The sequence below is a fragment of the Heterodontus francisci genome, chromosome 17, assembly GCF_036365525.1.
Source record: "Heterodontus francisci isolate sHetFra1 chromosome 17, sHetFra1.hap1, whole genome shotgun sequence".
NCBI classification, from domain to species: domain Eukaryota; kingdom Metazoa; phylum Chordata; class Chondrichthyes; order Heterodontiformes; family Heterodontidae; genus Heterodontus; species Heterodontus francisci.
Genome location: NC_090387.1, coordinates 57854223 through 57881213, shown reverse-complemented (window position 1 = coordinate 57881213; position 26991 = coordinate 57854223). Strand labels below are relative to the sequence as shown.

General features: G+C 38.4%; 1 protein-coding gene across 1 annotated transcript; it reads right to left on the bottom strand.

Annotated features, from left to right (window-relative positions):
• Positions 1 to 16140: 16140 nt before the first annotated feature.
• Positions 16141 to 18996, bottom strand: irx5a (iroquois homeobox 5a). The gene is made up of 3 exons (XM_068049914.1): positions 18353 to 18996; positions 17612 to 18017; positions 16141 to 17251 (listed from the first exon to the last, which is right to left on the bottom strand). The coding sequence occupies exons 1-3, from the start codon at positions 18587 to 18589 to the stop codon at positions 16533 to 16535; spliced, it is 1362 nt and encodes a 453-aa protein (XP_067906015.1). The 5' UTR covers positions 18590 to 18996; the 3' UTR covers positions 16141 to 16532.
• Between the last annotated feature and the right edge of the window lie 7995 nt (positions 18997 to 26991).

Here is a 26991-nt window from a genome sequence, read left to right as displayed (position 1 = left end):
TCCTGAATGCTTACAATAACCTTGAATTGATGATTTTTTTTCCTTGAAAACATAAAACAAGGAAAATGTCAAAAAATGCAATATATAAGTTGAATATTTACACCAATTCTCTGTCTTACAACCATAATAAAGTGGCTTGTACACTTTTCCAACAAAAATACATTAAAATACAAAAGCAATTTATTCATGTGTAATTTATTATATAACGTTACAAAATAATATACACATGCAACACATTCTGGTAAGAAAACTTTGCAGCTATCAATAAAGAGATAATCAATATAAAAATAAATACAACTTGATAGCATAAAAGGATACTGCATTTCGTGTCATAGCAAATGACTTCTTCAAGGTTGAATGTTCTACTGTTTGATCAATATGAAGCTACTTACAAATCACATGCATTGATCACTGTAATCATCCAAAGGAATGTAGGGCAGTCACTAAAACGACATGCACTTAGTCTTAATTGCCCACATTAAAGCAATTATGCCTGCAAACTATTGCTGTCTAACATTATGCTTATTATTAATACCAACTCTACTTATATTGACATAAACTGTATTTACTGGAAATCAATCAAACCCTGCTCTCTGCCACACATTCAAGCTGCTGATGTTCTGAAATATTACTGCAGTAATAGCAAAAATGCCTTCTTCCTCTGAATGTCAAAATATTTCTGGCAGTTGCAGTGATAGCTCTGTTAACTGATAATGCACAAGCATTTTTATGAGCTTCTCCTATAACTCTTGCTTTCTGCGATAATAGCACTACCAGAAACATATGACCTTTTAATGAACAGACTGTAAAACCATTTAAAATTTAGAGAATCGTTTAGTAAATGAACTCTTCTATATTTCTTCCAAAAAGAATGATCCTAACCTTAATAGGCGCTCCTGTTTTGTGTATATGTGTGTGAGTGTGTGAGTGTGCAGGGGTTAGATTTGTCTGAATGAGATGAAAGATGTCGGTAATGCCATTTTAAAAATTTTTTGCATTAATTATCAGCATCAGCCACTCCCTATTCTGGTACAGCATGACCCTCTATACTCTGTAAAAAAATGTGCCTTCATCCCAATATCAGAGGAGCACTGCCCTATTGCACCAATGTACTTCTCACAGCTATCACCATTGTGAGCATTCCCAAACTAGACAGCAGTGTTCTAAAGTTATTGGAGCACTACTGCTTTTGGAAGCGCAAGGGACCATCTCAAGAGGTTCCTATCAAGTCAGTTCCAGCAGTGGTCAAATCAGAAACATATTGGTTCATTTGGCTGGCTGTATTGGTCCATACTATAGAGCTCAAGGGCCATATATAAATGCTAAATTAATGTTACTATTATTTTGCATATCTCCAAGCTGTTGACACTAATATAACTGGGTTTTCAGATTTTGAATTTAGCCACCAGTGGGTGCATGTGCTAAAAACAGTCCTTTCTAAACTTCCTAGTACATAAAATTTAAACACGACAAACCTAAAAAATAGAAGTAAGTACAAATAGGTTGGAGTTTCCTGGGCTTTGAGGCCCAGATTGGAGAGCACAAATGCTGCAAGTGGTTACAACATGACTGGTTAGACACACTCCACTAATGCATGCTGATCAAATCTTTATTGGCAAAAATCACAAAAATTTAGCTTTTTTTAACTTTAAAATGCTATTATTTATACAATGTTGTCATGAGCCAGAAAACCACTTACAATTTCTGAAATCTAAAGTAACATTTTCTCTTTTGACAAATGACATAAGATCCATATCAAGTCTACTGAAAATAGTATGTACAAATCCTTCATGTTAGAAAATACTCCAATGTTTTCCCCTTTATTTAAGCAATAAAACTGCTTTCTAACAATTACAATTGTAGTGGAAGTGCAGCATAAGTGTATATTTACACAATATCCTTAGTGTTGCAGTGAAGCACTTCACAGCCACACTGAAGATTGTGCATAAACAGAGTAGCTGGCAAATTGAATTGCTCTCCAAACCTATTCCTAATACATGACATTTTCAAACCTGAACTGCAGGTCCCAGACTCCAGCATAATTGAGGTTACTGCATTTTGAGTTCAACAGAACTAAGAGGGAAAAGAATTAAATTAGAAAGAATCCTCCATAGTTCGTCCCTCCTGAGGATTAATCAGCAAATAACTTTAATTTTTTTTTAAAATTAACTCAAGTGTTTGGTGTATGAAAATTGTGACATAATGGCATCACCATCAAAGGAATCCCCACAAGCTATCACGTTTCAGTGGTGCTGATGTGATTGGAGAGAATTTGGGAGTGAATGGATATGAGTTCCACAGACAGAATATAAATGCATTCTTGGTGTATTACAGGGTAACACAAACTAAAGAGTTATAATAATGACATAAACAGTGAGAGCAGAACTTGAGCAGTTAATTCTTCATCTGAAATATTGGAACACTTTCCAGCATATTATTCTCTGCAATGCAATGGAACAGTTAGTTCTTACCATTTTATCTTTTTTTCATTTTTTTGCTGGCAGTTGTATCATAGCAGACTCAATTGATGGCAGGCTGCTGTGAATAGATGACATAATTGGGCTTGAAGTAATGTTATATCATCTCATTAGATAAGAAGTGATATTGGTATTTATTTTGCTACCTGAAACAGACAAATATCATAACTCCACATCATAGAATATTTATTATATCATGTCCAAAACTATACTGAACAGTGTTTATCACATTATGTTCTAAATGCTATGAAATTGAAATGTATTTATTTAAGCATGCTTTGCTTTGTTGAAAATGAGCAGCAGTGCTTGCAAAGATAATCAGTATTTCTTCATCTTTGATACATCTGACCTGCCTTCTGTTGTCACTTTAGTCATTTTTTAAATTTATCGCTTAGTTGTGCCTTTTCTATTTTAAACCTAAAGCCTTTTGTCAGTTTGTCTTGCACCTTATCCTATTACTTCATTTAACCACTTCAATAGTCAAAGTGACTGGGGGCCGAAAACTGAGCAGATCTCTCCCTGCAGCACCTTTCCTCACGTTTCTCATTTAACCTCCTATCAAATCATCCTTTGTATCACTAGTCCCCTCATGTTGCCTCTGTTATATCTAAAAAATTAACAGGTCACATGGGTCAGAAGGAATTAGAAGGAGATCATACTAGAACTGTTGAATTGAGTTTTTAACATCTATGAATAGACCAATGCCACCATTTGTCATTACCTCATATCACATATACGACTCAACCCAATGATATCAGACAAGCTTCCATTTAAAATAAAGTGTATTTCCTTCTAGCTTTATTTTCTATGCAATTTCTAATTCTCTTTGGAAATTTTATCTTTTTTTCTCTTATTCTTACATTTTGCCATGTTTCCTTTGTATTCATTTTCCTTCAGCTAGTCCCTTTAGGTGCTGCTTTGCTTATCACTTAATTTTCCCAATTTTGTCTCTTTTTCATTATCTTTCTTTCTTTGTATTCGGCATAGTCTTTACTTCTCTTTCGAATCATACTATTGCTCCACTTCAGCTGAAATATCATTGCAGTTATTGCACATGCCCAATGGATGTTGCAACATCTTGTGTTTTTCTTTTGGCTTTCACTGGGTTTGAATCTGACCCAACCAGCAAAATGAATGGGGAGATTTAAAAGGAACTTTAAAGTGGCTGAAAGAGAGAGGGTCTAAGATAAGTGGATTTGAACAGAGAAGGTTCAGACAGGCCACAAACATCTTCAATCAGTGGGGGAAGGGGTTATGACACAGGGTAGAAAGGACTTAAAATGCCAGAGCTGGAACAACAGTGCTGAAAAAAATTCTGTGAGTAACAAGGAAATGGACAATAAATTCAGAAGTAGAAGCAGTTGTAAAGTTTGACTGCAGAACCAAAAATGGTTGCAGGAGGCATAAATGCACAGAGCGACTGAGAATGAGGAGAGGTGAGTAAGGATATAAATGGAAAAGACAAAAATTGCAAATAAAAAGTAAAACACAAGGGCAACTGGTATATGCATATTATACATAATATATTAATATATAAGATATATATATATATACCCTATTAATCCAATACCATACTGTTACTCAGATACTGAATGTCATGTTTCTGGCTATTCTCTATATGCAACAGACACTACACCAAGAGAACATAATCACACTCCTATTTGATGAGCACTAGGGCAATAAATTCATTAATCATCATTTTATGCCTCATCAAACCTTTTCCAAGCTGCTCCATGGGAGTTATACAAATTAGCCAGTGAAAAGCCAGTAATTTTAGTTTAGCTAGGTAAGTGCTTTTTGATTGCCTTCTTGAACAATGCTTCCCTTGACAAGCTAATAAATCAGTTCTTTCTAAACCAGAAGCGCAGCAAGTGTGAACAATAAGTTCACATAGTTTTGCCACTGATTTCAGCTAAAAAAGACCTAAGTGAATGGTCTAAGATCAAAGTCCCTAAGTTTATTGCAGAGTAAGGTTTTCTCCATCAAGGACAGCTAGTGAAGAGAAAGATTTTGTTTTATTATTAATGAACAGGAGAAAAAAGTCTGGTGACAAAAGGAACAACTGTATGTAGCTGAAATTGCAGCATTTGACCCCTGTGTTTTGTGGGCCACCATTCAGACTTATTGTCTTGCTATTTGTAAGGGTAGAAAACAGAAGCAATATTGCAACTGTAGTATTAGGTGCCCTGCTGAGGTCCTGAAATATCTCCATTCTCACGCAGTTGGACAGGTGAGGAGGAGTGGTTTCATACAGCTAGGAGATACTATTGTCAGGGTAACAAATTACCGGAGAAACTGGTAATAGAGACTGCATTTAATCTGCAGCCAATTGATTGCTTGACTGTTTCAGGTACTTGTGGTGTAGGTCTTGATTTGTTGGGTGGTTTACAGTAATATGAACGAAGCCTTGCGGGTGTGCTATCTTGTCTTTTTGAATTGCTGCCTTGACAGTATCATCCTTTCTGTTAGGCTGTAAATCATCTCACTAATCAGCTTGCACTAAGCCAACATGCATACGTTGGCACTCAGCCGGAGAATTTGTTTTGGAAGGCCTTTAGCAACAAAAACTGTGTTTGTATCAATAACTGTCTGTTAATGGCTCATGCATATGGATGTAAACCACAGAGAAAAAACAAGTAAAGACAGTGATATAGGCATTTTTGTAATAATTGCTTTTGCAGTTGATGTCTGATTGCACACTATGAGGTGAAGTGATTGCTTGAAGCTGCGACCAAAGAGCAAAAAAGTGCACACTGATGAAACTTGAAACAGCATTTTAATTCATCAGGTATTACCAAAGCATCATCTAGAGAAAAACTGGTCTCTCCATAGTTGCCTGAGATTCTCTGTTATTTCAGTAATGTTTAGCAGATATCCTCCACAAACCACCACCTGTTCCACTGAAGGGCATGTCAATGCTTCTCTCAAATTCTCCTACATGTATAAAAACTCCAGGCTTCCTTTCAACAAGTCTAGACCCAAGGTATTTTAAGTACAGTTTGTCTCTTTGCTTCTTCATTAACTTTCACTACACACATCACTGCATGCCTCTGAAAATAACTTGGCAAACTGGGAGCCGTTTATCTCTTTTATCTTGGGACCTGATCCAATTAAATAAGTGCGCATTTACATTTGCATCCATCAAGCTTAAGCAAAGAGTCTGTGGTTTGCTTTCAGTGAATAAAAGCCTATTTATTTCTTTTAGGAAAAGGGATGTCTGGGCAAATTGTGCCATTTTACCATGAAATAAAATTGTTGACTTTTATCTCTAAAAACTGTAAAATAATACCTCAAAACAGGTGTTAAGAGACAGGTAGCGAGATGGACATTTATGAAAGCACAAAAATCAAAATGATCCTTTACTTAAACAATAGACAGTTCTGCTATCAAATCATTTCAGGCACTGTTGAAGTGTGTACACATGCACAAATCATATAATAGATTCACACATATACAGGGAATGCTGTAACAGTTTGTCTTTGTGAGGCAAGTGAAGTACACATGTATATGCAAGCACTAATTCCTCATTATAACTGTAGCCTACCCTCTGGGATGGTAAATGTTATTTATGGTTCCATTCCCTAACCAACTATGTACAACAGCCCTTCAATGATATCCCCTTTGCAATATGACACATTTTATGGTGCTCCCTAAACAGCTTTATAGAAGGAATCTAGTTTGTGTATTTATACTACATGTATAATCTCCAGCCACATTGGCTAGCTGATAGTTTATGGAACTCATACACAATTGTTGACACAATTTGCAATGTTTACTCACTGCGTCCTTACAAAGATTGGTCCTTTCAGATTCATGTACAGCTAAAACATCTTTCCCCAAGATGAATTAAAATGCAACCACAAAATAGAATGAGAGATAGATGGAAAGAAATTAGTAATATTATATTGGCACATAACTCATTCACTATCTCTTGCCTTATCAGACTTAGCTTCTGGTTCCTATATACAATTTTCTTTCCATCACAATCTGCATCCTTCATTATGATTTCCAACTGTTCTGATGAAGGGTCACTGACCTGAAACATTAACTCTGCTTCTCTCTCCACAGATGCTGCCAGCCCTGCTGAGTAGTTCCAGCATTTCTTGTTTTTATGTCAGATTTCCAGCATCTGCAGTATTTTGCTTTTATTTAAATATTCTGGGTTGTTGGATGTAGTTTTGCAATTAATGATTGCCAGCTCAATTTTAATTTTATGGCATATGTTCTTTTTGAAAGTTTACTTCCATTATTTTATGACTGTTTTACTGTTCTTGAGGCATAAATTCACTTGCAGAGCAGCAACTGAAAAGAAATTGATATGACTGAAGTTAGACAGTTATTATTGCAGATTGTCCGCTGTCACAGTTAGGAACCTAAGAACATAGAAATTATAAAATCAACCCTATTTGCCCATTATCCAATTGAAATTAGTGGAACCTAAGGTCATTCCATCACAGAGGGTAAACATGTTTCGAGCCTACTATCATGTAATAATACACATGACACAGCACATTATATCTGTAAAATCTCACAACAATTTGCTTTAATATAACACCCCTAATGTAGTACAACATCCCAAGCTGCTTTACAGGAGAGTTATCAAACAAAGTTTGACACATAAGGAGATGTTAGAACAGGTGGCAAATGCTTGGCGTAAAGAGGTAGGTTTTAAGAAGCGGCTTAAAGGAAGAGAAATATGTAGAAAGACAGGGAGGTTTAAGGAGGGAAATGCAGAGTTTAGGATCCAGCAGTTGCCAATGGTGGAGTGATGAAAATCTGGGCTGTGCAACAGACCAGAATTGGAGGAGCGCAGCGATCTTGGAGGATTGTAGGATGGAGGAGGTAATAGAGTAAGTGAAGGAGTGAGGTCATGGGATTTGAAACAAGGTTGATAATTTTAAAGTCAAGGTATTGACTGACTGGGAGCCGATGTTATTCAGCAAACATAGGGCTGATGGGTGAATGAGACTTGGTGAGAGTTAGGATATGGGCAGCAAGAGGTCTAAGAAAGAAGGCAGCTGTTCTTCATGTCATAACATAATGAGAACTATCTTTACTTAAAATATAATGCTAGACTATAAGTATTTTAAGTATTATTTAACCTACGGCCTCAACTGAAGGCAGTATGAAGAAGAGCGGATTTCTGAGCGACCAAACAGTACAGATGCGCTTGCACCCATGTGCACAGTTATGCGCCTCAGCATCCGAATACCAGTTAATTTTTAATGTTAACAAAACAATGGGACAGTGAGTTCTTTGCTACTGTTAAAAAACGAAGTCTGTAAACTTACCACTCGATCAGGTGGCGACTTTTCGAGGTTTGCTTTTTTAAGGTTTTACCTTACCCAAAGTGGTGCCGCTTGTATAAAGGTAGTTTGGGAAATTTCACACCTAAATTATTCTAGGCAAGGTGCCTCTGCGAAACCTAAACCAGTTTGACGTAAAACGCGTAATGCAGCTGATCTATAAATGCACCCAAATCCCAAGCAAGCCCTATGTAATCCATTATGTGGGATGCATTTACTGTTCTCGGTTCTGTATACCCTTGATATATCTATGAGCATATCAATATTTACAATGCAATGCTGAGTTGACTAGTTATAGACTAGTGTGATTAAATAAAATGAGGAACTAAACCTTACATTCTTGGGGAAGAAAAAAAACCTATCATAAGATCTTTTAAATTCGAGCATGCAATGTCCATTGATAGGATCTGACTGGATCAACAGTATAAGGACTGTACAGAGTGTTATCAAACAGCTGCAAGAATCACAAGCTCACGTTTTCCCCAGAGACTTTTGGAAGCACTGGAGAAACAAGGGGCATGCCTATTTGTTTTCGTTACTTTTTCGTTGGTTTCCAAGCCTCCTTTTTTAATAAACGTAGACTGTTCCTTAACAAACCTTGTGTTTTACATATATGTATATATATATTCCTACTTTGGATAGGTCTGTATACAATTGTAAATCATATCGTGACAATCCATATCTAGGTCAGTTTACAATTTCATCATAAATATTTAAAAGGCTTTTAACATTTAGAAGTGCAAAATCGTTAATAGGTAACAACTCGGCTGGACAGTTTTGTACTGTACAGGGTGTAGAAATCTAGAGGACAATAAACTATCCGTCATTAACAGGTTCATTTTCACCAAGGAGTATCATTAGGAAGTGATTTATGCTGAATGTGCTCTCGCAGTTCTCAGCCCAGAGTTTGTCTTTCTCCACTCGAGCCAGAGCCAAGCTGAAGAAACAGCTGGGCTGAATTTTTAGCGCCCATAATTAATTAAGAGCTTCATTCCGGGATTTGATGATTAAATAAAGCAAGACCCTTATCCCCTCTGCGATTTCACTGAAAGTCTACTGCAGTCCAACTCTACTGATCCCACGCCGGTGGCGCATTATAATCCCTTTTTGTGAGGAAAATGCCACAAGATTGCTTATAGACACACACAAAAGGTAAATTCAAAAACAGCCACTTGTTCTGCAACTGCTTCTGTTTTCTCTCGATAGCAGCATTTCTGCCAATTTTTCCCCTCAGAATCGAAGGGGAGGGCAAGGATACTCACAGGAATTAACATATTGTTTTTTGTTTTGGTTGGGGGAGGGGGGGAGGAGGGGTTGGGGCAGCAGGGTCTGTTTCTGGCAATACTTGGTATGCTGCCAGTCACAGATGTCCTTACTAATAATCTAACTAGGTCAAATAATAGGATTCCCTTTACATTTCTTAACTGAATTTGATGTTGTTGAAGTGGCAGACTCACTCTTGTCAGTGCCTCTAGTGGTTTGTGCAAGCTGGTATAGCAGAACTTGACTTGTACATCTGGATAATAACAATAATTAACAACGTATCACCTCGTTTGTCAATAGATTCCTATTACATAATGAATTGCCGGGCTGTTTTATTTCTTCTTAATCTGGAATCCATTTATATTTCTTCTCCTTAGACAAGCGTATAGGCGAGAACAGAACGAGCAACAACAAAAAACTACAAAGGCTGGATAAGGCAGAAGGAAATGATGAAAGACGCCAAGCCTAGATAAAATCAGGAGTTTGGTATTTAATTTTGGAATATTTCTCAAACAGTAAAGAATAGAAAGAGCTTAGCAAATTCGCTCCTGATCCCCTGGAGAGTTGGGCTTTCTGGAAGCTTGCATTCAGCATGGTCTTCCAATAGGTCCGGCCTCAGCATTTCAAACAGCGTGGATAATGAGGCAATAACGTTTAAGAAGTTTCAATAATCCATGTATAGAACCAGAAGTAGGCCATTCAGCCCATTGAGTCCGTTCCCGCATCCAATTAAATCCTGGCTGATCTGTGCCTCAACTCCATTTACCCGTTTTTTGCTGTGGCAAATTAAGCAGATAAACTACCCTTGCGGTGCAGTTAAGCCCCACTAAAGTCGCTTTATTTGTATAGAAACCTACACAGATTCATGTTATACATGTGTGGTCGATACGCCTTAATACTCACCCTTATAACCACTAGAAAGTGTTATGTAGCGCTATGATGTGCTTTACAGCCGTTAGGATCTGTTAAACTTTAATTTGCGTTTAATCCTACAGTCAAAAAGCGCGAGATTAGAAAATATCATTTAAGATTATTTTCCAACATAAAGAGCAAGCGGATACACACACAACCAAACACAAACCGTTCACAAAATATTGACTATACAAGCATCTATATATTGCTCTCCAACAGAAAAAATCCGTAAGAACTATATCCGTGAACCTCTTCGATTTAAAAATTGCACGTTTCAGCATGAAAGTTTTTGAATCCGATAGATTTGTTGGTTAGTCTTCATTTAGAGATAAGTAATTTACAATAATATCACGACAGCCCACAAATTATCCACCAGTATTTTTGCAGTGCCCATAATTCTCAATTGGACCAGAGAGACTAATATATAACGCACTTAAAATTAGTTATTTTTATATAATCAAATCTATTGGTTTTCCAAGAAGCCTGGGGTCTCCGGATGGCGCAAAGCTGATTGTATGTGCAAGGCATTTTAAAGCAATTAGGAAAACAGTTGAAGAAGTTATTAACTCTCCACTATGTAATTTGATTTACTTACGTTAGTGATGACCATCCATTCATTACCACACTAACAGGGCTACACTGACATACGCAATGCAGAGGCTTGCAATTCATTAGCAGCCGGCACAATTTTCCCATCCGCGGCGCCAGCCAGTACTTCAAACAAAGTTGGTATTTGTTTTTAAAAAAAGTCTCGTTCGCTATCCCATCCTTTCTGCAAAAGTATTTTGTATGCTTTCTTAAAGCGGTCTCCCTGTTGGGTTCATGTCAAGGGTTGGGATCAGTGGAGTTTTTCTCTCTAGGTACAGAAACCAGTTTCCTAAATATGCTCTCAGGACACAGACAGACTAACATTTTAGCCCAAGCAAACCAGGGCCTTTGATCATCTCGATCAGCTCCAGATGGACTCGATTTGTAGGCCATTTTTTAGGTTTCTCTCCATATGATTATTTATGTAGTGTGCAAACGGCACCTTTTGCTCCCTGACGCAGACAAAAGAGTACAAAGCTATCAGCTCACACCTTGTCCGGATACTGAAGTTTATTTGGAGGCGGCGGCGGTAGATTAAATAGGCAACTAAATTTAAGAGTATGGAGAGAGAGGGCATAGCCAAATAAGAAACAGCTTCACAAAAACGGAACCGCTTGTACCACGTTTGCATAACAACTTGGAATTGCATTTTGTACAGATTTGATGAGCACGATAGCGAATGTCTGAAGTGTTTTCAGGTGATAAGGGGGCTCCATATTTAAGTGCTAAGTAAGCTTCACATTTAGTGTAAGCCTGCGTAAGAAAAACGCGGGACACCTTTATAACTGTTCTTTTTTAATTTCCGATTGCGTTTATAACAGCCCATCATGTACTGTAATTATTCTGTACATTAACAGTAAAGCACGAATCCCTTGACAATGAGCAGGGCTGCTTCGAATTTTAACTTTATTCTTTAGAAAAGAAACTAGAAGTATGTAAAATATCGCGCAAGACCATGTATTGATCGAACTTTTTCATTCTCTTTCATGATGTTGAGCCGCATCGTTAGATAAACACATTTCGAGATCAAGAGTTTTAAGTTTTTAAGACGACCGGTGAAGAATGTGGTTTTGATGATACACTTCTAGACTTCACTACACTTCACCACACTTCAAAATACCGTGAACAGCCAAGCTTTTTCTGCACGTGTAGGGATGCGCTAAACAAAATTATACTTTAATATCTCCAGGACCATAAGAAATGTTCCCCCTCCCATGGTGATTTCAAACAAACTCTCCCTTTGTTTCATTAACAACGGTGCTGGAATTGTCCCGCACAAGAAGGATGGAAAATGTTACTGGCCCGTTACTTTCAGCGATAGACGACTTGCTGAGCCGGTTAAGGAAACCCAGGGTTTCACTGAGCCAACTGGGGGTCGCTGCCATGTTAACTCCTTGACACTATTACCTGCCAGGCGCGAAGAAATGAACAGTAATGCTTGATGTTTCTTTTCCTTCTTTTCTGCCTCTGCATGGCTGGACTGAAAGCGATTGCTGTCTGCTTGTTGTTACTCCACAGTTTTTTTTGACCATGTGAAGGGAGGAATGCCAGGAATTCACGGCTGGGAAGAGGACACAGACTTTTCACCTCTTCCCAGTCAATGGGGCGAACTAAGGACAGACTACGGAGTGTGGAAGGGGTATCACATTCTTATCTGGTCTGGAATGGAAGGGGATCATTTCGACGAGAAAATCAACATCCCAGTTTAGTTCCAGAAGTTTCAGGAACATGTCATTGTTCCATTAATGCTTTGCTCTTGGTCACCTGAAATATATGATTCTCCAGGGATGGAGCGACATTCAGTGTTTTGCTTCTGTTTTCAGTCCGTTTTGCATCAATGCAAGCACTTGTTTGTGTTAATAGTGCCCATCTTGCTCATATCTTGTATTGATACTTTATTTATAAGTATATTGCGTGCATTTTATGGTCCTTCCATATTAACGAATAATAAGGTCACGCTAACAGCGTGGTTCTTTTTATAAACATGAGTATGTCTTCATATCTACATACATCATTTTGTTGGTGATAAAAGTGCCTTTTCAAAACTTGCACATTTCCCTATGTACCCAGGCTCACTCTTTTCCATATATTGGGCATTTCTCAAAGTAAAACTTCCGAATTTGCAGTTGTGAGAACAAATTTTATTTTCATGTTTTTCTTACCTGTTGTATTCAACAGAAATTGTCTGAAGACCCACATCGGCGTTTAAACAATACGGTTGGTGGGGGAGGTGTTTTCAGATATTTACAATGAACACCGACATCGTTATCAGCACTCCCAAAAGTATACAAGGTACTTTAAAGTCACAGCAGTTACCAGCATTTTTCTCACATTCACTTGTCCGTTTTGTGTAAAATGAATTACGTCTTTTTGATTTTGGGAGGGAAATGTGCAAAATATTTGCAGCAACCTTCTGTTACTTTAAGAAGTTTCAAAATACTGTTTATTGTAAATAAGCCGACACAACCAGAGGAAACAGATAAAATACTGGTGGGTATTGGCCAGAGTTATAATGTAGGAACAGGTAGGCACATGCACACATACATACAGGTGTATATGCATGCATGTACGCAGTTATGTCCGTGAACATATCCATGCTGTATCAGACAATCAGGCATGCCTGTCCATGTGTGTGTATCTGTGCATGGTCTGCTGAAAACTGTGGTCAAATAATAAATATTCTAAACAGTGAGGAAAAAAGTTTGCGGAACTCAGAAAACCAGTTATGCCATTAATTGTTTTCATTTCTAGAGAAAATAGAATATATCTAGGCAGCAATAATAAAAGCATAGTGAAATTATATATAGCTAAATATTAATACATTCGGCTATCAGTCCTCTTTAATGTAAAGGCTGCCCTGGAGGAAGATTCGTGTGTGATTATACAACAGCAAATTGCACGCTGGCCACCAAGCCCTAAAACCCATATCATTTAGTGGAAACCACAAGGTAACTCGGACTAGTATCTGGTGCGCATGGTACTGGGTTATGTAGAACATTGGAAATAGTATTTGCAAATCTGCGCTAATGCACTTGAACAACTTATAAAAGATCATTTCTTTATGAAAAATATAAAAATCAGCTTATGACTAATACCGCCTTTAAGTCTCTAATCCTTTAAAATTAAGTAAAGATTAATTTAATTCCTAAAATAGACACCATAGTCACACTACTAATTTGCATAAGGTCCATGAAATAAAGTAATTTACTATTAATTCCTTGTTTGAAACTGATCATAACTTTAAGCTGCAGGTTATTTTTGTACATTAAAAAATTACATTGAAGAAAGCCAGATGAGGAAGGAGGCGAGGGGAAACTAATAATTATGGTGCTGCCTGATGATATATTGCAATCACGCCAGTGCAGCTAACACTTTAGCACCAGATAAAAATAGAAGTTCTGATTTGAATGTCCGGGAGACTCTGAGCATTTTAGTACCATTACAAGGGTATTTATATTCGCCCCCTGAGACACTTTCCGACAATTTACTGAAAGACTAGAAAGATGAAATTAAATAAGATTAATGGAAACCCATCTTTTAACACTCCTACTAGAGAAACTGTATATTAAAGACAACTGATAAATAAAGCCGCCTTTCTTCTGTGTTCCGCATTTAATAAGGTCGAGGGGACTGGTAAAGGGAGGTGTAATCACTGTGAGTCATTTTATGGACAATTAACAAATAATATCGCAAAATGCTTCATTTTGGAATAAAACTCTGTCCAATTCGTTGCGTATACACACAAGTGATGTGTGTGTTTTAAACAGCGAGTGTTGCTTTGCACCTGAGTATATTTAGATTCTGAACTAATCATATGTTTATGGCAAGTAACGTTTTAAATGTGTAATGGGTTATAATGGCGCGCAGACAGAAAAATCAAACCCTATCCGATGAAACTTTTTTTTAAAGTGTGTTTTTATTCAGTTCTTAATTGTGAAAACATTTGAATTGTGATAAGTTATTGTTGCAGTTGGTTGGAAAATTCGCTAAATATATGGAACACACGTGCCGGCGTTCCATTTAGCCTGACAGTCAAGCGTTTTCTGTATTATTTGTGCTGAAAGACCGTTGGAAATACAAATAGCATTAAGTAATTTTACATTAACAAAATATATACCTGTCAAGTACAAAATTTACATCAGTTAGTTTCCACCCAGCTAACTTTAAATTACGCACAGATTAGGTCGAAATGTGGAGTCGTTGTACAATATTTAATGGGCTCACTGACTAAATTCAATTGAGAGAAAGGGGACTGACATCTTCAATTTAATTGCCACTATAAATGAGCTTTTTTTTCGTTTTCCCTTTTCTGTAGCGGGATCTGTCATTAATATTTAATTTCTCAATCTGATGGTCTTCTAAATTAGGATAGTCGGGCTGAATCAATTCTGCAGAAGCAAAAATAGGAAGCATCAAGACGTATTTGGAAAAATCAGGCTGAGATTTTATTTACAAACATTTCCGAGTCCATTGTTTTTGCAAAAAAACAGCCGCATAAATTAGTAAAAGCTCTGGGTATAATTCTTACAAAAATACAATTCAAAGATTTTTTTGTCTCCTACTTCCAGCACAATCGATACACCGAAGACAATATTTCACAAAAAAATTAATTTCTGCTTTTCATCGCATCACACTTCGAGGTACGGTGACATGTTCAGGGCATTGACTGTAGTGAAATTATTCGCATCAAATACTATGAGGGTGGTTTATTTTCCTTTTGTAAAGTTTCACGTTAATTTGATAGTCCCTGGTATGTGAATTTGCGGGTTTTTGTTGCAAGGAGTGCTATTTGATTCTGATTTTTTAATATATATTAAAAAGCCTTTTTGGCACTTAGTTGAAAGTCCGATGGTTTTCTGTTCGGAACAAGTGTGACACCTACCTGCGAATCTGAGAAAAGTTCAATTCAACATTTTTAACTGAATGGCCTCCAGTATCGTAACACTGAAAGTGGGGGAAATATGAGCAGCAAAAAAAGCCTAAGAAAATCTTGCGGCCAACACCGGAGAATTAAGCGAATTTACATGGTAAACGAACACAACTTGAGGGGGGAGGGGGGTTAGGGGCGGGGGTGGGGTGTGGAAAGTCGAGGCGAGGTTATCTTGTATGGATGTCAGCATGCATTCAGCTCTCTCTGCCTCATATATAGCACTGCTGTGCTTTTTTGCGATTGTAATGAGGACTAAATTTGGCATAAAATCGAACTCATTAGCAAAGTTCACCAGATGATTGCTTTGCATAGAACACGACACTGATTGGATGTAATTAGGTTAAAGGATGGCACTTTAGTTTTAGCCTTATTATTCCAGCCAGTTCTTGCACTCTACCAACTGCGCAGTGAAAGTGCCACACTCTTTCTTTCTGGTATCAATTTTCTTTAAGATACAAGTTCACCACTTTTTGAAAACAAAACAAACCAAGCCAAACAGCAATGATCGCCTGGATGTGTAAGCCGAAACTGTGTTTTAATTAAATATTTACATTTTGCTCAGCAGCGGCCCTTGAATTTATTTTTCCTCTAGTAAGTCTAATTTGTGTTTTGTTAAAACCTCCCCCCCCCACCGCCCCCCCCCCAACCCCACACACCCAGAGAAAACAGCTTTCGTCTTAAATTAAATTGCCATCGTCTTAACTAGGAAACATTTCAAAAACACAGATTTATATTATATATGTGTATATATTATACGAAAGAACAACAATAATATCTGTACAAGAGACTCGTTTCATAATTTACTTCAAAGAGGGTGTATTATCCTTTTTAAATACAAAACGCTACATTAAATATACAGAATTAGTTTTAATACAAATTAATTCGTGGTTGGGGTTAAGACATTCTTTTCAGATGTTACATTTTGAACAGTTTGCATCAACCGTTTCGACCGTATCAGAAACTAAAAATCTTTGTTACTTTATACCATCTTGACGTAAAATACTTTGCCATGGCAAAATAATAAATAGTGTCCAGAGATTCGGCGAAGAACCAGTATTAAATATTGGACATACCTTTCTTCAAATCATAAGACGATGTGTCCTTGCAATGATCTATTTGTACCGGGCTCTTTGTTTTAGTTTCTGTACAGAGTTTTGCCAGAGCCTCTGCTCTGCTTAAGACAGTCTGACTTAATCCATTGGAACTGAAGTGTGTTGTGCTACTACCTCCATGGTGGCTGTGAAGGTGTCCGAAGCTGCCATAGTTCGTGTAGCCCGTGTAGAAGGGCGAGGTGTAGTAGAGAGGCCGACCCAACACAGCGCTGTTCGGGTAAGGGCAAGGGGAACGGGACGGAGACGAGGCGCTGGCCGACACGGCGCAGCCTTGACCCGGGCACGCACTCTGCAGCTGCTCGCTCTGTTCCTTCGACTTGTCAGAAGTGGCGATTTCTGCTAGAGACCAGAGTTTGGGCTTGGAGCTTGTTGCCGGGGGGGAATGGATGACTGAAGTCACATTGCAGTTCGCTGTGTTACTCGGAAGAGTGTGAGTTAGGTTTGTATGTGCATTTTCTAATTCGGAGTCGTTGCTTTCGTGCAAGAGCTTAGCTCCATGAGGCACAACCAGGGAAGAAGTCGTGGCTTTGGGGGAGTGAATGGTCTCTCTTTCCTCTGTATCCTTTAACTCCGAATCGCTCAGGATCTGCCCACTTTTTTTGCTCGGATCTTGTTCCTCAAATCTTTCACAAGCAATTTCTACTATGTTCGTTTTCTGATTCCCTGTTTGAATCAGTTCAAAAAGAGAAAAACAATCACTTATTCTATTCCAAAATGTAAAATACATCCAACATTTTAATTATAATCTAATTAATGATATTATGTTTGCTTCAAAGGAACTCAAAATGATGATATTCCGATTTCTTGATTCCGCTTAAATGTTGTACTTCGAGACATTATTTATCATAGATTTTAGAGTATTGCGTTTTTAAAAATGTCTCAACAACACGTGTAGCGAAAATTACAATTCAAACGAAAATCAGTGTGTTATTTGCATTTGTGTGCTTTATAAATAATAAAGCAACAATCAACTCCGCGCCCTTATTGGAAATGATTTCACTAAAATATTCATTAATATCTTACCTGACTCTGGTTCCGACGAATTTTCCTTTTCCAAAGATTTCTGCGGCTCGTCGTCGTCGTTTTTCTCCAGATCTATGTTCTCTTCTTCCTCCTCGTCTTCGCTCCTATTTCTCGGGGTCCAGGTCATCTTATTCTCTTTCTTCAGCCTCCTCCTGGCGTTTGCAAACCAGGTGGACACTTGAGTGAGAGTCATTTTGGTGATGATAGCCAGCATGATCTTCTCGCCTTTGGTGGGATAAGGGTTCTTTCTGTGCTCGCTGAGCCAGGCTTTGAGGGTGGCAGTGGCATCTCTGGTGGCATTTTTTCGGTAAGCTGGGTCACCATAGGGATAAGAGCCTAAAGGAGCAGCGTACGGGTGATATCCTATAGATCCAGCCATTCCCGTCGAGTGATCATAGGGAGAGCCCTAAGACACAACAAACACCCGTCAAAATCGCGTTTTGTACCAACCGCATTCAGCTGTAAATCCTTTTACCTAGTGAGATAATATATATATTTTTTAAAATGCGAGCAGCTGAGTGCAAAGCTCTGAGCTTTTGAAGATTGTAATAAAATCAAGCTTTCCTAATATCCATTTTATCAAAGTTTTTCTTAACAAGAATCAAATTGCATTAAAATGACAGACTGGGACGCCTGAAAAGTTTGTAAAGAGATCTTTGCAGAAACGATCTCAAAGAGGCACCATTGTATTCAGCAATAGTTATGAATGCATTATAATGGTGTCTAGAAAACAGAACTTACCACGTAGGAAGTGAAGGCAGCGGTCGGGTCTGTACCGTACTGGAGGTGGCTGTTATAGCCTGGGGAAGGGGCTGTAAAAGCTGTAGATCCGGCGTACGGGCTGAAGGCAGATCCCGAAGAAGATCTCCCAAGTTCATCCGTCCTGGGTCCCGAGATTACGCTCGTGCTGTACGCTGGACACGAGTAAAGAGCTAAAGAAGCTGACGGTTGATACAAGTAGCCCTGAGGATACGACATGGCTAAGATTATGGTTTTGAGTGTGTGTGTGTGTGTGTGTGTGTGAGAATCAACCCCCTATTTCCAAAGCTCTTGTGTGAATTATGTGATCTGGAGTCATACACCGGCAGATTGTCTGGGTCTGCGCTGTCAGCTGCTCGCTGACTCTCCCAGTGTTTACTTGCTTGCAGAAGTTTTCCTTTGGAGAGGGCTGCTTGGAAAAGGTCCTGCAAGATGCAAGTTAGAAATTCAGGGTTTCTGACGCCTTCTACGCACTCGCAGCTCCTCCTATCAGGGTGTTGTCAATAGAAGAAAGGCAGCAGCCTGATGGGGTGCCACAACCAACATAATGAGAGGCTGTTTTCTCTCTCTCTCGAAACAAGCCTCACTTCAAGGCTCAAGTGCGCCGGCCCCTGGATGGCAATCTTTTACCAGGCTCCAGCAACTTAACTTTAAGTTTGCTAATATTATACGTGACAGAAGCCTGGCGAATCACAGCACATATAACCAGGAACAAATGTTGATCTTACTGGAAATGCGTGCCAATCAAATACTCTCAAAGATTTAATACTCTATTAATTATAATTCTATCGTGTGCGATATTATATTTTCAGAATATTACAGGTGTGTATCCATCAATATAGTGATATGAATCAGGAGCCTTTTCAAAATCAGTTATTGTCCCAAGTAAAATAGAGAGGATATTTAAATATCTGGCTCTTTAACCTCGGATTCAGATGATTTCAAAATGCAACTCCATTCTCCACCCCCACCCCACCACCCCCCGCCCACGTGGCTCAGCTAATTATCCAGTGAATAGCTAAATCATAATAGCTAGACCAGAAAGGTACAAGGTTCGATTCCCAGTCAGTGCTGATGTCAGATGAGGAGCAGTGGCATTGGCTTCATCAACCCTGGTTAGGTAAGAGGGGGGAGGGCGGGGGGGTGGGTGAAAGCAGTAGTGTTCTCCATCCTGGTCACCGTCCAGTGGCCGTGCTAGAACAAGATGTGTGTGTGTTTGAATCTTAGGTGAAGCCAGGATCTGGCTCGGCTGTGATGTCACGTCACCAGTACTCACTGTCACACTTGAATAAATGACTACTTGGGCAAGGTACTGGAGGATGGCTGGGTCTCGTGGAGCCTCACCCCAGCATGGGGGGGGGGGGGGGGGGGTGGTTGATGGTGGAGGAGAGAAATCAGTATGAAAATAAAAAGTTTACAGTTGCCAGAGGTTACATTATTGCCTTGAAATCACTCCAGGGTATTGGCTATTTTTTATATTTATATTAATCAGTTGGGGTGATTTGATTCAATTCTAAGTCTGTCTATTTTTGTTCTGACAGGCGCTGTCACTGCAGTCTATAACATTAATACAAAATGAGATTCACAGTGAAAGATCAACAATTGTGATGTCATTGCTGAAAATTTATTGAGAAATAATTTGCAGTTAGTGCAGAGATACACTGCGGCTGTGTTCAAACAAACACCCCTTCCATTTTATATAAACTTTAGAAATAAATGTTGCACATGATGGTTGAAGAGTGGGAGAAGGTAATTTTCACTGTTGGCCACTAATTCACACCAGTGAGTAATAGCCGTTAGTAAGCAATGCCAGAAGATGATAAAGCAGACTCTGCGTGCATAAAATGTGTGGAGAGAATTACTGCTGTAAAAATAGACTCAAGTCCAAGTGCATAATAAAATAAAAACCCTGACATGCAGTTTTTCGACTACTAAAATAAAATCTATTCCTCTTGGGTTACATTAGTACTCCTGAGTTTATAGGAAAACATTGCTGCCTCTCATTTAATTATGTTATATGCTGAGAAATGGGGTTGAGTTATTGGAAATTAAAAAACTTTAGATTTTGAAAAAACTTTTTAAAAATGATCATTTGTTGACCCATATTAGTGAGAAAATTAAGTTGGAGGTCCAGGCAATGAAGGAATGCCTAACCCTAAAGTTTATACAGGGTAAAGGATTCCACCTTTTGGAGACAGAGTATGTGCGAAGAATATTTCCATATTTTAATTGTTGATATTTTTGATGACTTCCATTCAGTTAATGGTGAAATGGTTTGGCTTTATATAATTTTATAGTATAATCTGCAATAAAGAACACAATACACAGACCTTAAAAAGGGAGGAGCGCTCAAATGAATTTAGAGTCTGAAGTGACCTACATTCCATCGATATGGGCTGATTTGCTGAATATCTGAATTTGGGCTCACTTGAAAATTTTGTGTTTGGATGTCTGGACTAACCTGTACTAAAACTAGAGCACTCAGATGCTCAGATATCCCAATTGCCCTTTGCATCTGCCTGTTACCACTTCTCCGGTCCTCCAATGTCTTTCCCTGTTGTCACAGTGGATGGCATCTAAAAGGTTGCCAGCGGGAGCCTCAGCAACATTTTTATTTTCTAATTTATTCAATGTTTTGTTTTAAATATTTCTTACCTTGCATTTTTTCTTGGAATATGTGTCCATTTCATTAATTTTGAAAAACATAGAAAAATGATGAAGCCTTCAGAAGAGCCCTATGTACATTTGTTGTCGACATCTGTATAATCTGTGGTAGGTTGACGGACCATGGTGCATGGGAGAGAGCAAAGTTGAGATGATTCATAATAACATTGCCCTCTTTGTATCTAAAATGTCATATCATAACTCTATAGAAAAAACTTCCCTGTGCTAAGAGACCATATAATTTTGACTTACATATTACAGCTTCAACAATTGGAATTCAGAAGGTCAGAACTCAGGGCCTTCAGGAGAGAATCTCATGCTTAATATATTAACTTATTTTAAAAAAAATTGTGTAGAGTGTACACTTCCTGTGCACAACCCTTCCTTCCTGTTAAGATTTTGCCTACACTTTTGTGTCAATATTTACAATTGTAAATTGCTAAGTTAACATTTTCCATTCAATTCCACTATGCCACCTATCATGATAATAGTTGCAGGCTCTGGCCACTAGTGGTTTGGTGAAACACATTTTTGAAGTCTCCCAACTGTTATCTTGTATATATAATAAACTTAGATTCATCAACTGACCATGGGCAATGTGAAGGGCAATTTGCTAGTAAAATACAATTGCTAATTTTGAGAGCTACAGTAGTAAAATATTGAATCTTGGGCTAAACAAGTGACTGACTATATGTTACAATGGCTAAAGCTGAAGGTTAAGAACACTGTGCACTTAAAAGTAGTTTTGTAATGTGCAGAGCAATATTTTATCTTACATTTGTAGTTATTATTTGATTTATTATACCCATAGGAGCTGCTTTCATGTTCTATATCAGAATTTTACATTATTATTCTTTACTTGGGACATTTGAGGTTGCACAAATCCACCTGGATGAAATCCTAAAGCTTTTCCAATAGATATCAGAAAATATCAGCACTGTAACAATTCTGAGAACAGACTGAAGCCACAGAACTTCACAATGGCCATGTAGTCATCAGTAAGGATGTTGAGGGTCACAAGAGACAATGCTGTTAGATGCATTGCAGCTAAATGTAAACTATACTTTAAGAAGCTATTATAATCTATGCTTTATATTTCTTTATTTGTTCATGGAATGTGGGCATCGCTGGCCAGGCTAGCATTTATTGCCCATCCCTAATGGCCCTTGAGAAGATGATGGTGAGTGGCCTTCTTGAACTCCTGCAGTCCTTGGGGAGTAGGTACATCTACAGTGCTGTTAGGAAGGAAGTTCCAGGATTTTGACCCAGCGACAGCATGGAGTGGAACTTGCAGGTGATGGTGCTCCCATGCATCTGCTGTCCCTGTCCTTCTAGATGGTAGAGGTCGCGGGCTTGGAAGGTACTGTCAAAGGAATTTATGATATTAGGTTTTATTATTTGCTGATGTAACCCATTGAAGCCTATTACCCATTTGAGGTTAGTTTGCTTTTAAGAACCAAAACTGTTTTCTCACAAGTGGTAGTTTTTCAATCAATCAGTGCTAGCGTCCAAGAGCAGAATATTCACAAACATACATAAAAGCCATGGATCTCAAGAGAAGGCCTGAGACGAGTAAATATGTTTGCTCCATGCACTGATTTTCCACTTACACTTTTAAACTCTTGTTTTTCTTTAGCTATGATGGACATAAACTGGTTGTCCTGTTTGTCAAGTTTGTTTTTCCGTTGTCCAAAATATATGCTTTATTGCACTATCTACCATTCTATATATTGTCCTTCTTGAAAGCAAATGGACAAATAACAATTCCTAACAACAACATAGACAAAGTTTTAGGCAGTGTGTGAATTTCAGACGACAATTTTTCCTGGTCAAACTACACTTTTTATTGAAAAATCTGAAAGAAGTTCAATGCAGTGCTTCCCTCCAGCTGCTGCATAGTTGTAGAATAGCTGCTGACTGCGGATTCTGATGTGCTGCATTTGCTGCTGCATTTTGGTGTTTGATGGTTCATAGTTTTGATGACCATGGTTGTTGCTGCTTCCTCTTACTGTGTACGCGCGATTTCAGCTATTGCAGTCTTAAAAGCTTTCGCCTTCCAAGTTCGTGTGTGGCATGCGACCTGCTTAGTGCTTGTGATTGTTGGACATAATGTTGGAGATGAAGATTTCCAAGGAGACAAACTGGATCAAAACATGGTTCAAGGTTCTATGTTACCAACAGATTTGATAATAGTGTTATCAATCCTAGCGGTGGTATTAAATCAGTATAGTAGGAATAAACTGTCAGAATTCAGACTTGGCACTTCTAATGGAACAGAAGTCTGAACTGAGACAAAATTCAAGATCTTTTCACATGTAATAAGCCTAGAAATTGCTGTTGGTTATATTAGCAGCGGAACAGTTTTATAATTAGTTGCCTAATTTAGTGACGGTTTTAACTTATTCATATTATTTTAAATGGGGTAACATCTCTGTTAAAATTGCAGTAGAATCTCATACCAATGGATTAAGTGCCAACATCAACAGTATTTTTTAGATTCTAGTGTCCAATAGGGAAACCCTTTGGTGTGTGTATTTAGATCACAGGCTAAGTGTTCATATCCATCTCACATGCTGGTGTAAAAATCAAATTTGGGGGCCTTTTAATTAGACTGAAGCCCTTATTTAGGAATTTTTCAAGATGGCATCTACACATCTAGAAAGAGGCCAGAAGTGACTAATTTGCCATTATGGGGAAGAGACAAAATACTCCACTTGTTTGTAAGATATACTTTTAAATGTAAATAAAATATAATGTATGTAAAAGTGAAAACTATATAGATGCAATTCACTGCGTTATAGTGGCATATCTAGGTTATTGTGCTTTCGGAGAAAGAAACAGAGTTAACCTTTCAGGTCGATGACCTTTCGAAGTTCATCGACCTGTAACGTTAATTCTGTTTCTTTCTCCACAGATGCTACCTGACCTGCTGAGTATTTCCAGCATTTTCGGTTTTTATTTCAGATTTCCTGCATTCGCAGTATTTTACTTTCGTGTCATTGTGCTTTTGATGGAAATCGTCATGCATTGCTGATTGGGAGGGGAACGAATATTTTTAAATTATTGATTTCTGGAGTTGCAGGTCATAGAGCGAATACACCGCCTTACTTGCCTTTTATCACGTCCCGCATGGATTTCAACCAGCTAACTTGAATTTGTATTTGAAATATAAATTGCCACTAATTCATTTTTCCCATTTAATTTTAACCGCAGAACCATGTGAAGCACCTTCCGAAATTTAACGATTATTAGCTCGACAGAGGTAAATCGTGTTATTGGGGTTGTCCGCAAACACTGTTATTTTAAGATGTGAAAAACGTTGCTCTTAAAATAGGATGGGGAAGAAGTATAGCTCGATTCATCATTGAGTAAGGTTTTATAGTATTTTTTAAATAAATTCTCGAATAATATCAATTACTTGTACCATTCGCAATCTGTAGAGGAGCGTCGCTTTACGCTGTAGTACATACCAGCTGATTCGCTGTCTCTCGCACTCTAAGCTCAAAATGATTGTTTACTGGTGGATATAAGCGAATAAACGAACCAGGTATCCCCTCTCCAAAACTCATAAAAGGGTAGAAGCGAAAGCAGATTAAAACCATATGAACTGGGATAAATCCCTGCCGATCAACGGATGTAATCTCCTTTGATTCCACCAGATATATTTCCCAACACGAACATATCCCGGTTTATTTAATTCTCTTTGTCTGCTTATAGCAGCTATTCTGCTCAAGCCCATATCTCAGCGGGCAATCTCGTAAATCGATAGTTTCCAAAGTCTTTTGCCCTGCGAAATTAATCAGCGAATTGAATGTTGTATTTAGTCCCTCAATATAATAACGTCTTTTACTGTACAATGCCATGCACTGATAATATTATTCTATGTTAATGGTTGATTGAGATGTTTGTTCTTGCTCTCATCTGTTTATAATCCGTTCTTGTTACTTTCAATTACTTTTTTTTTGCGTGGATTAAAGGCTTAATTCTACATCTTTCTGAAATGATCTTTGGGTAAAGCTGTATTTATATAGGCGAATGACCACTACTATTATCAAGCAGAGAAACAAGTCAAAATGTGGACGTTGCTAAAATATGCGTATTAAAATTTCTATAACACGGTACTTTTACAGACAATGAACACGTGTGTTTCTGTCCATATATACATTTTAACTACATAATGGTTAATTTACTTTGAACAAGAAGTTTTTTTTTAACAAATCACTGATATACAGACAAACGCATTTCTGGATTTTACCAAATGCAAGATGTAACCGAGTTTTCAAATTATTCACGGATCAAACTGTAAATTCTGCAAAGAGGTATTCATTTTCTTATCATAATATCCTACACTTGCCACGGCAAATTTGATAGGTGCATTGGATCTTGGGTTTTGCAATCGCGCACCGGTGCCACCTGAAATAGGATACATTGCGTTTGATGTTTGCACACGATACATTGTTAAACCACCATCTTTTCTATTTCTTAATCATCCATGCGCCTGCACTATACATAAAGCAAACCGAAAGGAACCGCTCTAAACCCTATGCAGGTAGCGCTACTCTCACTGCTCCTGTCGCCTCGAAACACTTCCAGCGAAGATTGAGTGACAGGAGTACCTGTGGGGCGCTAGGTGTTCTGGGAGATGTCGTTCTAACGCGGCAGGGAGAACTGCAAGTCCCGAAGTGCAGTGCGAGACTGCGCTTCTTGAGGAGGGTGAGAGTTGACTCGCCTCTTCTCGTTGATTGGTTAGGTTGCTTACTTATTTGCATTGTCTTTCAACCAGTCGTGGAGATGCGGTTGTGACTGACGGTCGGGTCGGAGGGGGGAGGTGGAAATGTTAATCGGACAGTTCACGCCCAGCGAGTTTGGACTTCCTCTACGTCACTTCCGCTTCGCCCTTTTCGGTTGTCAAGGTAGCGTGCCGGGCGACCGGAAGCGTGGTGCGGGCGAGCACCGTCCATCACCCTTGGAGACGGCAGTGCTGACCTCGGCGGCGTAGGAGCGGATTTTATTGCAACTCTCATTCACCACAGAGGGGGCAAGGTGAACTAGTTAACGCCTTTAAAGCGGACAGGAGCGCTCAGCGCCGGACCTGTGGGGTAAGTCACTCTGTTTATTTTTGGTCCTGGCGTTTTAAACGCTCCGTGTACTTCTTATTTATTTTATTTTTCTTCTAGTACAACAGCAAATTGCTTAACATTAGAAAATGGACAGTCAATTTTCTTAAAATGTCGAATCCGGGAGAATTATTTATTGCATTGTGTTTATAGTGTTTGTCATTTTTTTTAAAAGTTGAATGCGGTGGATGTCCTCACTCCCACATTTAAAGTTTTCTGTCTTTGGGGTGTGACGTTAGTAAAAATGTTATAACGGAATTCCATAGAGATAATGGATTTCTTATTACAAAAGGAGAGTCAACAATTATGTTCAGTCTTGGAAACAAGGCGTAGTTTTACTTGCGACACAATTATCACAGTCACAAGTGCAATACATGGCTGTGACCGAATGCTAAGTAGCTGAGACGGTGCTGCTGCTTCTTTTCACACACACGCTCAGGGGCCCAGCCGTCAGAGGAAACTTACTTCTTGATTTGAAATTCGTGACCTGAAACTGATTGCGATCGGCAGGTTTGCTTTGATGAAGCTGGCGCTCGTCGGCACCTTTTTTGTTAACAACCAAATAAACAGACGGTGCCGTGTTAGGTTTAAATGCTGGACAGTCTGGTTTGTCCCTCTCCGAAAACAAAGCAAAGATTAGGACCCTGGTTGGCATTTAGATTAATTAACCGTGTATCAGTACATTTTCTAAATAACGAGTGTTTCCCGAAAACTTGTATATCAAAAGTAATTCGTTGCAAATGTCTGTATTAAATTAATTCAATGTTGATTATATGTTGTATACGGTTATACTTGAAAAATATTTCTTGAAGGGAATGAACGAACAAGCATGACATTTGG

Excerpts from the sequence above, each read along its gene's own strand:
- irx5a (XM_068049914.1), bottom strand. The coding sequence starts at position 18,589 with ATGTCGTATCCTCAGGGCTACTTGTATCAACCGTCAGCTTCTTTAGCT. Across the intron at positions 18,018-18,352 it reads CTGCCTTCACTTCCTACGTG|GGCTCTCCCTATGATCACTC; the intron begins GTAAGTTCTGTT and ends GTTGTGTCTTAG. Across the intron at positions 17,252-17,611 it reads TTCGTCGGAACCAGAGTCAG|GGAATCAGAAAACGAACATA; the intron begins GTAAGATATTAA and ends TGATTCAAACAG.